General features: G+C 40.0%; 1 protein-coding gene across 3 annotated transcripts; it reads left to right on the top strand.

Moving 5' to 3' along the window:
• The first annotated feature begins 1,844 nt into the window (after nt 1–1,844).
• LOC135085568 (titin-like) lies at nt 1,845–10,828 on the top strand. Of its 3 annotated transcripts, XM_063980338.1 has the most exons (15): nt 1,846–2,001; nt 2,586–2,749; nt 3,415–3,585; nt 4,252–4,411; nt 4,869–4,939; nt 5,309–5,498; nt 5,996–6,024; nt 6,208–6,268; nt 6,746–6,850; nt 7,370–7,503; nt 8,040–8,139; nt 8,576–8,706; nt 9,210–9,329; nt 9,800–9,954; nt 10,577–10,828. In XM_063980338.1, the coding sequence occupies exons 1-15, from the start codon at nt 1,914–1,916 to the stop codon at nt 10,662–10,664; spliced, it is 1,767 nt and encodes a 588-aa protein (XP_063836408.1). In that variant the 5' UTR covers nt 1,846–1,913; the 3' UTR covers nt 10,665–10,828. The 3 variants fall into 3 exon arrangements, with proteins under 3 accessions (XP_063836410.1, XP_063836408.1, XP_063836409.1); XM_063980339.1 differs by lacking the exons at nt 5,309–5,498; nt 5,996–6,024 and having other exon boundaries at nt 1,848–2,001; XM_063980340.1 differs by lacking the exons at nt 6,746–6,850; nt 7,370–7,503; nt 8,040–8,139 and having other exon boundaries at nt 1,845–2,001.
• Nucleotides 10,829–12,838: the final 2,010 nt, after the last annotated feature.

The following is a 12,838-nucleotide window of genomic DNA, read 5'->3' as shown; positions in this document are numbered from 1 at the left end:
GATATTGATAAAGTTTGAATACTTTTACAAGATCGAGGGCATTTTTGTTGCATTTAAAATAAATGTAGAGTCACCACTTGTGACTCACACAAAGAGAAATTCGTTTCCAAATCTCAACGTTTTGATATTTCCCGTAGGCGTCTGATTCCAGCAAAGTAGAATAATAAATGCTCCTTGGTGGCGGTGGAAAACGGGCTTTAGTACCACCTTTATTCTTCCATTATGTCGTATAAAAGCCGACTAAGGGACAAACAAGCGAGCATCAGGCATTCAGGCCTCCCCAACCCGTCTGGCCAGCGTGGGGAGTGTAGGACAAATCCTCCATTTGCCTCTGGTAAATTAGAGAGGATCGTGCTTCGGCAATGGAGCCAAAAATAATGACCTGATGATAATATTTTTTACAATGGCCACACTTCCAGCTACCCATTTCCGGTCATGTCGTCTCGTTAAATCGCAAAGAATCACCATTTGATGAGAGGGAGAGGAAAAACGGAAATGTGTACCTGAAACTGTGGCCCACTATACAACAACAACAATTTTGGGGTAGTTAACAGCATCAACAATTTTTACTTATTCGCACATAACAGGTTAAAAGGCGAACTTAATACTATAATATGTCATTCTCTTCCAGGCAACCTTTTGAGTATTTATTTAAATTCATTTCCGATAACGATCAATTAACGTTTTATTTTTGATCTTGAACTCTGAAAGACTTTTCTTTCGTCAATAAAATATGTTTACATGTATTTTTTGAATTTGAGTTAGTTTTATTAATTTAATTAATTTAGATAAACACAGAACCTTGTGTTTTTAGTTGAAAATTAAATAACAGCCCATAAAATCTGTCATGAATACTGATGTAGTTAAACCTCACCTTGAAGGTCAAATGTGATTGTCCGAAGTACAAAAATAATCTGTGTTGTTGACCTGTCACCATGACAACACAAAACTGTAAACAAATCTGTTGTCAGAGAGTATTTCAGTGGTAAGTCGTTTTTGATACAAAATTATTAGTTTTTAATTAATTTAATGTGATTTAATTGTAAGTTTTTTTGTAAAGTTTTAGTTAACATTTGTGATATTATATTTGTCGTAAGTGCTCTATTCATAAAATGAGTTTTTTAACACATTGTAACAGCTAATTGTACCCAAAAACGCAGCGTGTGACGGCCACCCACAAGGTGGACCGACGACATCATAAAGGTAGCAGGATATCGCTGGATGCAGGCCGCTACCAACCGGGCGATATGGAATTCATTGGGAGAGGCCTATGTTCAGCAGTGGACGTCCTATCTCTGAAAAGATGATGGTGAACAGCTGATCAAACTGGGCAATCCTCCCATTCCGTGGACCGACGATCTGGTGAAGGTCGCGGGAAGCACCTGGATGCGTTCAGCTCAGGAAATCCAGGAGGCCTTTATCCAGCGGTGGACGTCCTGTGGCTGAAATGATGATGATGTGATGATGACGAAGAAGCTGATCTTATTTGCACTGTCACTGTTAATTTACACACTCCACAGATTACAGACTTGTAGTCGGCCGATAGTTTGGTCTTCCAATTTGTATGAAGAATCTGCCGATACCAAATCGGTGTAATGTGCGCACTTCCATACATGTTCATACTGATTAACAGCTCGACCAAACTATCGGCCGACAAAAACTCTGTATACGGGACTTATCCCACCACACTTTCCCACCGCTGCAACTCCTGTATCTATAGCCAGGATCTACAGCTTGACCGCCAATGAAACCCAACCAGTGAAGGTTGAGTCCAGGGATATAGCTGTCTTGGAACTCGCTACGAATTCAATCAGAAATATTATTTAACAAAAAAGTCTGCATGGTGTCTTAACCGAATTAAAAAGCTATGAAAGATCTTTGTTTCAGTTGGAATATTAAAAAAAGCCTCAATCATGCCTGAGTTAGTTGAGCAGATGTACTGCTCCCAGCAGATAGTCATACCCCCGAAATTCCCTTACATCTTGAAGAGGTATTGCAAAGGTAAGGTAGTTTTTCAAAGCCTTTCAGTAAGTACCCTGCTGAGTACGAAAAAACTATTGGAATTACATGCACGTAGAGTCCCTTAACATCGTTGATACACTACTGCGTAAGCTATCACTCGAAATGAAATATAACACTAATAAAATAGCAATTTTTAAACCAAAGGAGAAGTGTTATAAGTTCGACATGTCTGTCTGTTTATCTAGACCTTCTAAAACACGCTACCTAAGGCATTGACGTTGATAATGTAGTTTCTAAAAGATAATAATTGAGTGGACCGACGACATCGTAAAGGTAGCAGGGATGCGCTGGACGCAGGCCGCTACCAATCGATCAACATGGAAAGCATTGAGGAAGGCCTATGTTCAGCAGTGGACGTCCTATGGCTGAAATGATGATGATGATGAATAATTGAGTAATTAATGCCTGCCCTTCTAGCGGGGAGAGCCCCACACAACCCAATCCCCAATCTGAAGCACATCTGAAGTCTTGCTGACGTTTGACGTCACAAGAACACCCTCCCGTGCCGCTCCCACACCTCAGACGCTGACTCAGATGAGCTAGACCTGTAAATTCTATTCCAGCTGCCATCAAGACTCAGCCCTACGACCTCTTACGCTGGTCATTCGAATACTTCAAGGCGCTCGCGCAGCGTCGTCCGCCGCCGGTGAAGTTGCGGCTCGAATACCCCGTGTTCAGCACTGAGGGAGGACTGACTAGGGGGTGCCTTAAAGTCTTGGCTAACCAGGTAAGCAGTACCGCACAGTACAGTTCAGCTACAGATGCATAGTGTTTCTGAGTAGATTCCTAATGCCGCGAGATGTTATTGAGATAGATTAGTTACGTCACATATCAGCCCCTCGTGTCTACCGCAGGAATCATAATTCATTATACTTTATTGCTTCATTTGGTAAGAAGGTCTGAAGCTAATCTCCACCTACAAGGTGGAGAGATAACCCTATAAATCATTTTTAAAGGTTGCGAAAAGACTCTAGGTATATTCAGGCTGTTAACAGGCCAATCTGGATTGTTAAATGTTTGTGCCTATGTTTAGCAATGGACGACCTTTGGTTAAAACTATGATAATGATAATGCCCTTTGCCTAACTTTTACTTTAACTTTGATTTAGTAAAGCCTGGTCCGTGAGCACGTAGAATCCCGTCCAATGACCCCAAGCTGCCCATCCTTGGCGCTCGCACGTAATTATGTTGCTGTCGCACTCGCACACTCACTGTGGGCGCGCGTCGCACAGTCGCGACAGCAATATAATTACGCGCGAGCGATAAGGATGGGTAGCTTGGGGTCATTGGACGGGATTCTACGTGCTCACGGACCAGGCTTTAGTAGTGATCAGCAGTAGTTGATTGGTAGTCATATTGGTATTCAAGTAAATTATTGTCCTCTTTATTTCAGCTAGCAGGCATGGCAGAGATCCCCTTGCCAGTCCTCAAGCAAGCTTGGGAGGGCTTCTGCCTCGACCCTCAAGAGTTGAGGAGAATTCTCTGCCTCTGTGAGGTCTACTTAAGAAAGGACACCGTGCCATTCTTGCACTTTCTTGCAGTTGCTGGAGGACTACTGACCAAGGTATTTCGAAGTTAAATCCTCTTCTTTTTCAACCTAAAGATACTCAAATTTCTAATCCTGGACAAGGACCACCCCCAAGGATTTCCATAATGACCTGGTCCTGTGTCACCCGTACCCAGTTGCTTCCCGGGACCTACACCAGGGTAAATGTCTCCTGACCATGACAAGGGCCACTTCCACTCTTCCCGGGACAAATAAACGAACATCAGACCGGTCACCTTCCGAACCCGTCTGGCCAGCGTGGGGAGTGTAGGCCAAATCCTCCATTTGCCTCTGGTAAATTAGAGAATGTGGTGCTCCTGCAGTGGAGACTAAAGGACCTGATGGTAATGCAAATTCTTTATTATTATGTAGGCCTTTTTCAGGGCACTTACATCCCAAATATAGATTGCTCAACCACCACTTTGAAACAACATATCGGCTAATGCTGAGAAGAAGTGGTGGAAGAAACTCAGTCACTTTTATAACCACCAACGAAAACCAGTGAAAACGAAGCGCCTTCCTACTACCTCATAAAGGTAGTTACATGAGCTAGATGCAGGCCGCTCAACCGGGCGATAATCATTGCGGGAAGCCTATGACCAGAGTGAACGTCCTGTGGCTGAAATGAAATGATGATGATGATGATGTCTAATTTTGTGTCTCCATTGAACTCTTTGGTTCCAGTGCCTCACACACACCATGATTCTCCTCTGCGAATCTCTGACGAAGGAACCTGATGGTGGTTCCGCCGCCATTCCCGTGAGCGAGTTCCTTGTCATGTACAAGTTCATAGCTAAGATGGACGCTGCGAAAGACGTGCGGTACTTCAATGGGTTTAGAGAGGGTAGGTTGAGTTACTGCATTCAATCCCATACTGATGTAAATGGGAATTTTATTATCTTTGTGACTCGATGCTTAATCCGCTACACCAATTTAGCTAAAAAAAAATTAATTTCAAAAGTCGTAGAAAGGTCATAGCAGACTTATCAACTCTGAAAGGGATCAACACCGTATCGCCTTTCGCGAGCTGTCATCGCCTTTTGCACGCTGTCAACCGCGAGGCGAGGCGTTTACGTTACGGTTTAGGTAAGTAGGCGATGCAGTATGGAGTTTCATGCAGAATACTGACCACCTCGAGTTGATACGGTTACAATCCCTTTCTGGGTTGATAACTGTGCCACGTCATAACAATTTTGTTGTATGATGCCAGTTAAAATCCACTCCTGCGAGATTGCTTCAAATAACCCTCTATATCCATTATACTTTAATTAGTTACATTGTTTTTTATTTGTTAAATTCAGGAGAAGCTCCAGACCCAGAATCCGTGCCTGAAGAAGAAGAAATACAAGAGCAAGAGGAACTGCACGGAGATGTAAGTTCAAATTAACTCCTTTGTGTATACCTCTAGAATCATCTCTCTACTTGCAAACGACGCAACCGAACAATAGAAATTAATGACTGATACAGAAAGGTTCTAAATTTTGCTGTATAGGTCGCTAATTTGGCACAACGTCCACCTACAAGGTAGACAGACGACCTTCATGCAAGAAGACGCTGGCTGGACGTAGGCCGCTACCAACTTGCCAATCTATAAATCATTGAGAGAGACCTATGTTTAGCAGTGGATAAAATGTGGCTGAAATGATAACGATGATGATGACTGGTAGTGCCTAGAAAAGATAATCAGAAAAAAGCTCCAAAGGCAGTAGATATTGAGTCCTAAGTCCGTTGTACCCTTCAGACATCCTCCGACGACTACTGGACGGACTCTGGCGATCTTCAGAAGCTCTCCCTCATAAACGACCACGTGGCCAGGACCACGCGACTCAGTGTCAAGCTCATGATGCCTGCCATGGGAAGGATTGAGAGGTCCCCCTCTATGGAGAGACTAGGGCAGATTGAAAGGGACAACTATCTGATGGAGAGAAAAGGTTACGGAGTTAAAGAATGTAGTTAGAATTGAAACTACTTATTACTAGCATCAGTGATTAATTATTAATTTCATCAATGTCAGGTCAGATTTTATAGGCCCTCTGAATATCTATGCTCAGGGCCGGATCTAGCGTATGGCTTTTTGGGTGTCAGCCCAGGGCCCCGTACATTCAAGGGGCCCCCAGCTAAGTCAAGTCAAAGTTAGACGATAATGCGAAAGAGCCCCTAAACTCACGATCCGGCCCTGTCATTACTGGTAGTTAGTGCCCCAAGTACTTAGAATTATAACGTAGTTAGTATTTAAATCAGAAAATTAGAATTGAAATTCGTATTACAGAAGTTATTTCAAGATTTTAGTTTCAAATATTTTCATGCGTAGTTATAATTATGACTTTTATTTAGCAACATGTTGGGCGCCATTTTCAAAATAATTATAATGGGATTAGAATAAACTTATTCTATCATTTCAAAATGAATCTTTTCATTTTCATTGCAGGAAGAGCACGTCCCAGTGAAGAAGTTGATGTTAGTTTTAAAATAATTAACTCTTTAATTACATTAACGAATTATTATTTGTAAACACAAACTCATAAACCACTCACTAAAATAAAAATTGATGTACAAAAATTGCTTTTTTAGGAAAATGTCTAAAACCTAAAAAACAAGGTTTTTTTTAACAAAAATCTAAGTGAATTTAATTAATTTCAGAGAAAATTACGAGAAATCAGCGCCACACTGATGAGCTCTACAGAAGCGGTGCCAAAGCAAGGTTTGTAAACAATACTAACTAATTATACTCATAGTTATTTGTAGTCATCCATCAATCAGTCTTTCAGTCCATACACCACGTTTGTGACACAATACAAATTAGTTAAGCGTAAGACACTTGGTCGGGAAAAAAGCCAAATCCCAAATTTTTACGCTTCATTGTTGTTATCCATAAGGGAAGGAGTCACTTTCTATTCAAGTTCTAGAAATCACTCTGTACGTACTGCTAGCACAAGTTTTGAATGCTTTGAGAGAATGTTATATAAATTTATCACATTATCTCAAATGATTTTACGTGTTCAAAAGATACAAAACAACAGTCCCATAAAACAAAATACTAATATAAAAACCACAACGTTAAAAACGTTCTAAAGCGTTCTAGAACGTTTTTATGACAACTTCACTACTGTTCTATAGTAGTACTATGTAATTAGCTGTAACAGTTAATTTAATTATCAACTTTTTTTCTAAACTACAGACCAGTCTAAAAAAATCGAAGAGAAAGTCGTTGAGAAGAAGAAAGAAGGAATCGAGATTATTGTTCTAGATGAAGACGAAAATGAAATACCGTTCGAGTTTTATGGTTAAACATTTTATATTATTTTGTAAATAGAAACAGTTGCCTATTAAGCCAATCAAGTTGTAGTAATCCTTTGTTCTTTTGGTGCTTCGTCACATCTGGTCACGTCTTATGCAAGTTATAAAAGTCCAATTTTGCAACATAAGTCTGATTGAGAAACTGCTAGAAGATTCTGGTATTTTTTCTGCCAAACACTAGGATTTGAGCCTTTTCAAAGCAAGACTTTACCACCCTAGACAGCATCTAGACAAAACAACTTTTTTTTTTATCCACAACGAGGAAGCTCTTATCTCACTGTATCTCACCTGATGGTAAGTGATGATCAGGCCGAAGGTGGAAGCGAGCTTCACACGGAATCCTCAACCACGGAGGAACTGGCTATACCTCTAACTGCCGGAACACAACAATGCTGTACATTGTTGTTATGGCGACAGACTTAGGTAAGATGGTGGTAGCTAGCCAGGCAGACTTAGAACAAGCCCTACCACCAACCAAACCGAACAGAAAATTCTGCCCCCACAGGTGAACCAAAAGAAGTGGTAATAGATGAAGAGCTGGGAGAAGAAGAACTTCCACCAGCAGACGATCAGGTCGAGGAGCAGCAGAAAGAGGAACAAGTGGAAGTGGCTGTGAACATAACTGAATATGTCGCAGAAGTAACTTACGTTTTAAAACCACTATTAGATTTAGAGCAAAAAGGGATTAAATGATAGTGAATTAGATAAGTACAAACAAACAGTCTGTATTAGGTCATGTGATATTATTGCAGTCATAACAATTTAACTTCTATTGTGTCTGGGTTACTGTCCAGGAAAGTTTTAAATCCTACCACTGCTTCAGGACAATAAATGGGCCAGTTCTGAGAAGAAGCAGCGCAAGAAAGTCGGCCACTATTATCAAACTTTTTTTGTTTTTCAAAGGTTGACAAAAATTTTTAAGCTGTTAGTTGAAGTTAAGTAAACTACTAAGCAACTAGGTTCAACACATCAGGATTTATTGAGCTTTCTTTAGTTTCTGGTGCCTCTATTACCCTTGGTCTCACTATAATGTCCTGGGTCCACGGGTATTTTTTAACCCGTAGGCCCCTTTTTAACCGTGGTCCCATTGTTATGACCCACAGTGGGTCCTGAACCTTTTAGATCCTTTCCATCATCATCCTTATCCTTAATCCAAGTCCTTTCCTTCTCCCTAGGCATATGCTGCAAGAATGGATCGTCTTGAAGACCTGGAACAAACAATAGATGAAATAGCAGCCATTGTCAATAGATTCAAATCTGCTAATTATGACCTTGGTAAGACGATAAGGGCTAATTTTCTGAAGATGAGGTATGGATGGGTGAAGATTGTGGTATGAATCTGTTGAAGTATAAAGCTCTTACAAAAGGTTTTAGTGAAGTGCTCAAGTAAATTAATTAATAGTCATTAGTTTTGTTTTAAGGTAGGGAAATTCCAAATTAATAATCTAATAGACAAATTGATGTAGTCGTCTACCTCCATCGTGAACTACTTATGAATTAAATAAAACAATGAGTCATTTTTGAGTGGGGTCCACTGTAATGGAGACTGTGGTGTGAGAGAAATTCGATGCTGACGTGGACCGATATCGATACTTTTTCGAGTAACCATCAGTGATATCGAATAGTTTATTGGGTCAGAAAAGAGGCAGTGTAATTTAATCCACTGCAGCACTTTTAAGATACTCTTGCAAATCACGAACTCTGTTCACAGGAATGGTGGCCGGTCGGCAGATGTCCACCACCAGCGGAGAGTTCATCGTCCAGCACATCGAGAAGGAGATCATGGCGTACATTGACGAGCAGATCGCTATCCTGCCGGACCCTGACTTGAAGAAGAAGAAGGTAAGAATACAGAAGTACTTAACGACCAATAAGCTTATAGTAGAAATCGGTTAATCAAAGCACGACCAATAAGCTTATAGTAGAAACTGGTTAATCAAAGGTGTAGCACATTTATCAACCCGGAAAGGGATCGTGACCGTATCAACTCGAGCAGGTCAGTATACTTTGTATGAAACTCCATACTGCAACGCACACTTATCCACACCGTAACGTAAACGCCTCGCCTCGCAGTTGACAGCTCGCGAAAGGCGATACGGTGATTCCTTTCCGAGTTGATTCGCAACCCAACGCCGCTTGCTCAGACGATGCAGTGCTTGTGAATGGTAGGTCAGTCTTTGAACTGACAATCACCTTCGATATTTTAAAAAGTCTGTGCTTCGCTGCGTTGTTTCTCTGTTATCGCAACGCTGCACAACTCCTGGCCTGGACTCCCTGTTACTTTACATTAGTTTACATATACCTACACATAGTTGGAGAAACCTGAACAAGTTTTATTGTTTCAGGCCAAGCCAGAAGAAGTGGAAATGATCAAGCAGATGTTGGAGACGTTCCTCGACGAGAACATGGACATCATCGTGCCAGAGGTCGAGGAAGTGGAAGAGGAGGAACAACCTATCCCAGAGGTATAGTGCCTGCGCATCAAACAGAACATTAGCATCTTATAGCAGCCATCATCATCATTTCAGCCACAGAACGTCCACTGCTGAACATAGGCCTCCCCCAATGACTTCCACATCGCACGGTTGGTAACGGCAGATGGAAATATAAGAAGGACTATAACAAATCATTTGCAGTGATCCTAAAAATATGTAGTTCTTTGGGTATAGTCTGGTCCGTGAGCACGTAGAATTTTGTCCAATGATCCCAAGCTACCCATCCTTATCGCTCGCGCGTAATTATATTGCTGTCGCGCCTGTGCGACGGGTGCCCGCAGTGAGTGTGCCAGACCAGATCAGACCAGATCTTACAGATCGGGCTTTAGTTTCGCAACCGAAAAATAAAATTATTCGTTCTACCAGTAGAACTTAGCAGTAGGACCACCATTTGATTTGATTTTACACTATCATGGTGATTTTATCACTTTATCTTTCAGATAACAATAGTGTATGCTGTGCCTGGAATTGGTCCTCCTGTGGATCTGGACATCATCTCGGAGTTCCAAGACTATGCCCTGGACGTGTGCAAGGTGCAAGCCGACTTGTTCATGCCGAGGAACATCAGGCACTTCTTATGCCCACCGCTGGAGAAGTGAGTCGTAGAGAATAGGCAGTTTTCTTTATCTTTTTGTTGATGGCGATTTGTGTTTTTTCGCCACTGTGAGCACACTGTTTGTCTGTTCAGCCAATGTCACGAAATAGGGCCGCCAGTTTAGTGTAGTTGACACACTAACAGGAGGAAATATTGGGCTATCATCTCAGATCAGACGCTTGAACATTTGCGTTTCATGTTCTTAAAAACCAATCATCTTCTTGTCGTGTCGACAACAAACCTATACATACAGTGTCAGCCCAAAACTCGGCTACAAGAGTGGCGTTGTCAGTAGCATTCATTAAATCTTCCTGCGTGCAGTTTTTAGGGCACGCAGGGCATGACATCACGGCATCACGGCATTACAAACCACTTTAATTTTGACCCTTTATTTCTTTTTAATTTATTCACACAAGTGTTTACTAAAAAGACCCAATAAACCCTCTTGTTGGTTGAATTTCATTGGCTGTAAGGTAAAGCTGTAGATCATGGCTACACATTGTGAACGAGAGATGGGAAAAAGTCATACAGAACTTTTACAATATTAACGGAGTTGCGTATTCGAAGGAGTCTTGCAGAATTTTCGCATTTGATATACTTACAATTTAATATTTGTTTTCAGATACGATGAACACAAATACGAATTGACTCCGCCTCACACTCCAAAGAAGGAACAAAAAGTGCCCACTGGAGGAACTATCACTGATTAATCAATTTGATCATCACTACTAGATGGCAGCACTTCCAAACTCATCTGTCAAAATGACGATGTTTTATACTACCCTCAATTTGTTCAGTCACGCTTTGTTCGTCTTTAATGCACTGTTAATTAATTACTTAATTTATTGAAAATAAAATATTATTGTTGTTGTAATTTGAATTATTTTCTTTACCTACTGATGTTGGCAAAAGCTAACCACGTTTATTCGAGATGGTTTTTAGCTTTAATTTATAAAGATCCGTTCAATCGTTTGAAGATCAGCTCTTTTCTAGCTGATGAGAGGATGAGAGTTTATAACTTTTCAGATTTTCTTGACTTGAAGATTTTTGCATGTTTTATTTCACTATTTAATAGAGTGTGCGTAGACCAAATTCTCCTTTTACTGGTAGATTGACAGCTCCTGCAGTGGAGACTAACTTGATGATGATGATGACGATGATGATGACATTGAGTGACTTATCTCAAGAAGGATTTAGGATGAGGACAAGAAAGGTTCTCTTCTGGACATTCCCTCAATAAAACATCTGGAACTTTACATCCTTTTTATTTTAATATATGGAATAGTAAATCAAATCGTCCCACGTTTGTCGCCGACCTATCACCAAGACTCGTTGGCTGCCTGACTATCCCCGTCTCTATCTGGCTAGATCACTTCTGTATCTTTCTCTCTCTGATATTTTTTCGGGTACTTTTTGTCTGACCTAAGCAGTAATGATTATGATTTGCCAAATTGTTGCTATTTTTGAAACATCCAATGCAATGCATGCATTGCTATATTCAATTCCTTTTTATGGACATGCATGATCAAATTGTTATTGAAACTGACACTGCAGATAAATGATCTGGCAACTGAAATATAGTCCCAAAGTCAATAATTATGAGATTATCAGCATGATGCTGAAGGCTACGTTAAGTTTGTAACAACAAGCAAATCACATGCTACTAAATTGTCATAGGTGCTATTATTTGCAACGACTATCTGATGTGAATTTATGGCATTTCCCCAATTTCAAATTGCAAACTCCATAAATTACTCTGATTGCTATCTAATGCCTTTCAACAATCTTTAAATTCATTCGGAACATCTGAAATAATTGCTATACTTAGTTGAATCTAACCAAATGCTTTGTATCATGAAACCAAATCTGACTAAAATGAAAAGAAATAAAGCATAGACAAAGATTTTGGAACCAGCAGATGAGACGAGGACGATCGTACTTTGAGCATATTTATACCACTCGTTACGTTTCCCAAGTTCTAGATTACCATACCATAGACAAAATGTTGGCATCTAAGCAAAACAAATTTAAAGCATTTTCACGCGGTCCCCAAACTAGAGTCAGCCGCCATTTTACGTTACTATCCTGTTTTAGCGCCATCTACTGTTATTAACGTAAAAACTTAAATTAAATCATTTGGTTCGAATTCACTTTGATTGATTGTATTGCAAATAATTGCGTTTGTGGAAATAATATTATTAACAAAGTTTATTGCAAAAATGACGACAACGCTAGCTTAGGAACCGCACACGCCTTATCCTCCCCAAAAACTTCCCTACAAACTTTTTTATGACAGCGAAAAAAAATGAAACACACTTTTCGCTTCTCATATTTTGGATTTAACTTCGGGTAGCTAAATTCTATATACACAATAATAAATAATCGCACAGACATTTTTTTATCAATTTCCGAGAAACAATATCTTAAATAGAAAAGCAGTCAACGCAAAATCTTTACAAGCTCACTAAAATAACAATAATAATAAAGACCAAGTGTTTTCCTTTGTTCAAAATGTACATATAATAATATACTTACAGGCGTAAATAATCATAATTCACAAATCGACCTCCTCCGAGGAAACGACAGGTTTTTACACTAAGGGTATGGGAACTGTCTTATTCTGATTCACCTTTCTGTCCGTTGGAAATTCCCAAAAATTAGGAAAATTTTAGCTGTGATAAATCTGCTTGTGTGACATCTAATTCATTACAATAAAAATATGGAAGTCCAAAGATAACTCAGAATAAGTGACTGACATCTATCTTACGAGTGCACTGGACTCTACATTCAATATTGTTGTATTCAGGTATATTATTTGCCTTAAATCTATCATGATGACAGTTTAGCTTTTCAAAAAGTAAATTTCTGAAAGTCTCAATTCTCA

The sequence above is a fragment of the Ostrinia nubilalis genome, chromosome 29, assembly GCF_963855985.1.
Source record: "Ostrinia nubilalis chromosome 29, ilOstNubi1.1, whole genome shotgun sequence".
NCBI lineage: Eukaryota > Metazoa > Arthropoda > Insecta > Lepidoptera > Crambidae > Ostrinia > Ostrinia nubilalis.
Note: the sequence above shows the minus strand (reverse complement) of the source record. Positions and strands in the feature narration are given on the sequence as shown.

What these genes read in the sequence shown, in the direction of transcription:
- LOC135085568 (XM_063980338.1), top strand. Translation starts at nt 1,914, where the DNA reads ATGCCTGAGTTAGTTGAGCAGATGTACTGCTCCCAGCAGATAGTCATA. An exon ending in CTGGAGGACTACTGACCAAG is followed by an intron (nt 3,586 to 4,251) that starts GTATTTCGAAGT and finishes CTTTGGTTCCAG; the next exon opens with TGCCTCACACACACCATGAT. An exon ending in TTATGCCCACCGCTGGAGAA is followed by an intron (nt 9,955 to 10,576) that starts GTGAGTCGTAGA and finishes ATTTGTTTTCAG; the next exon opens with ATACGATGAACACAAATACG.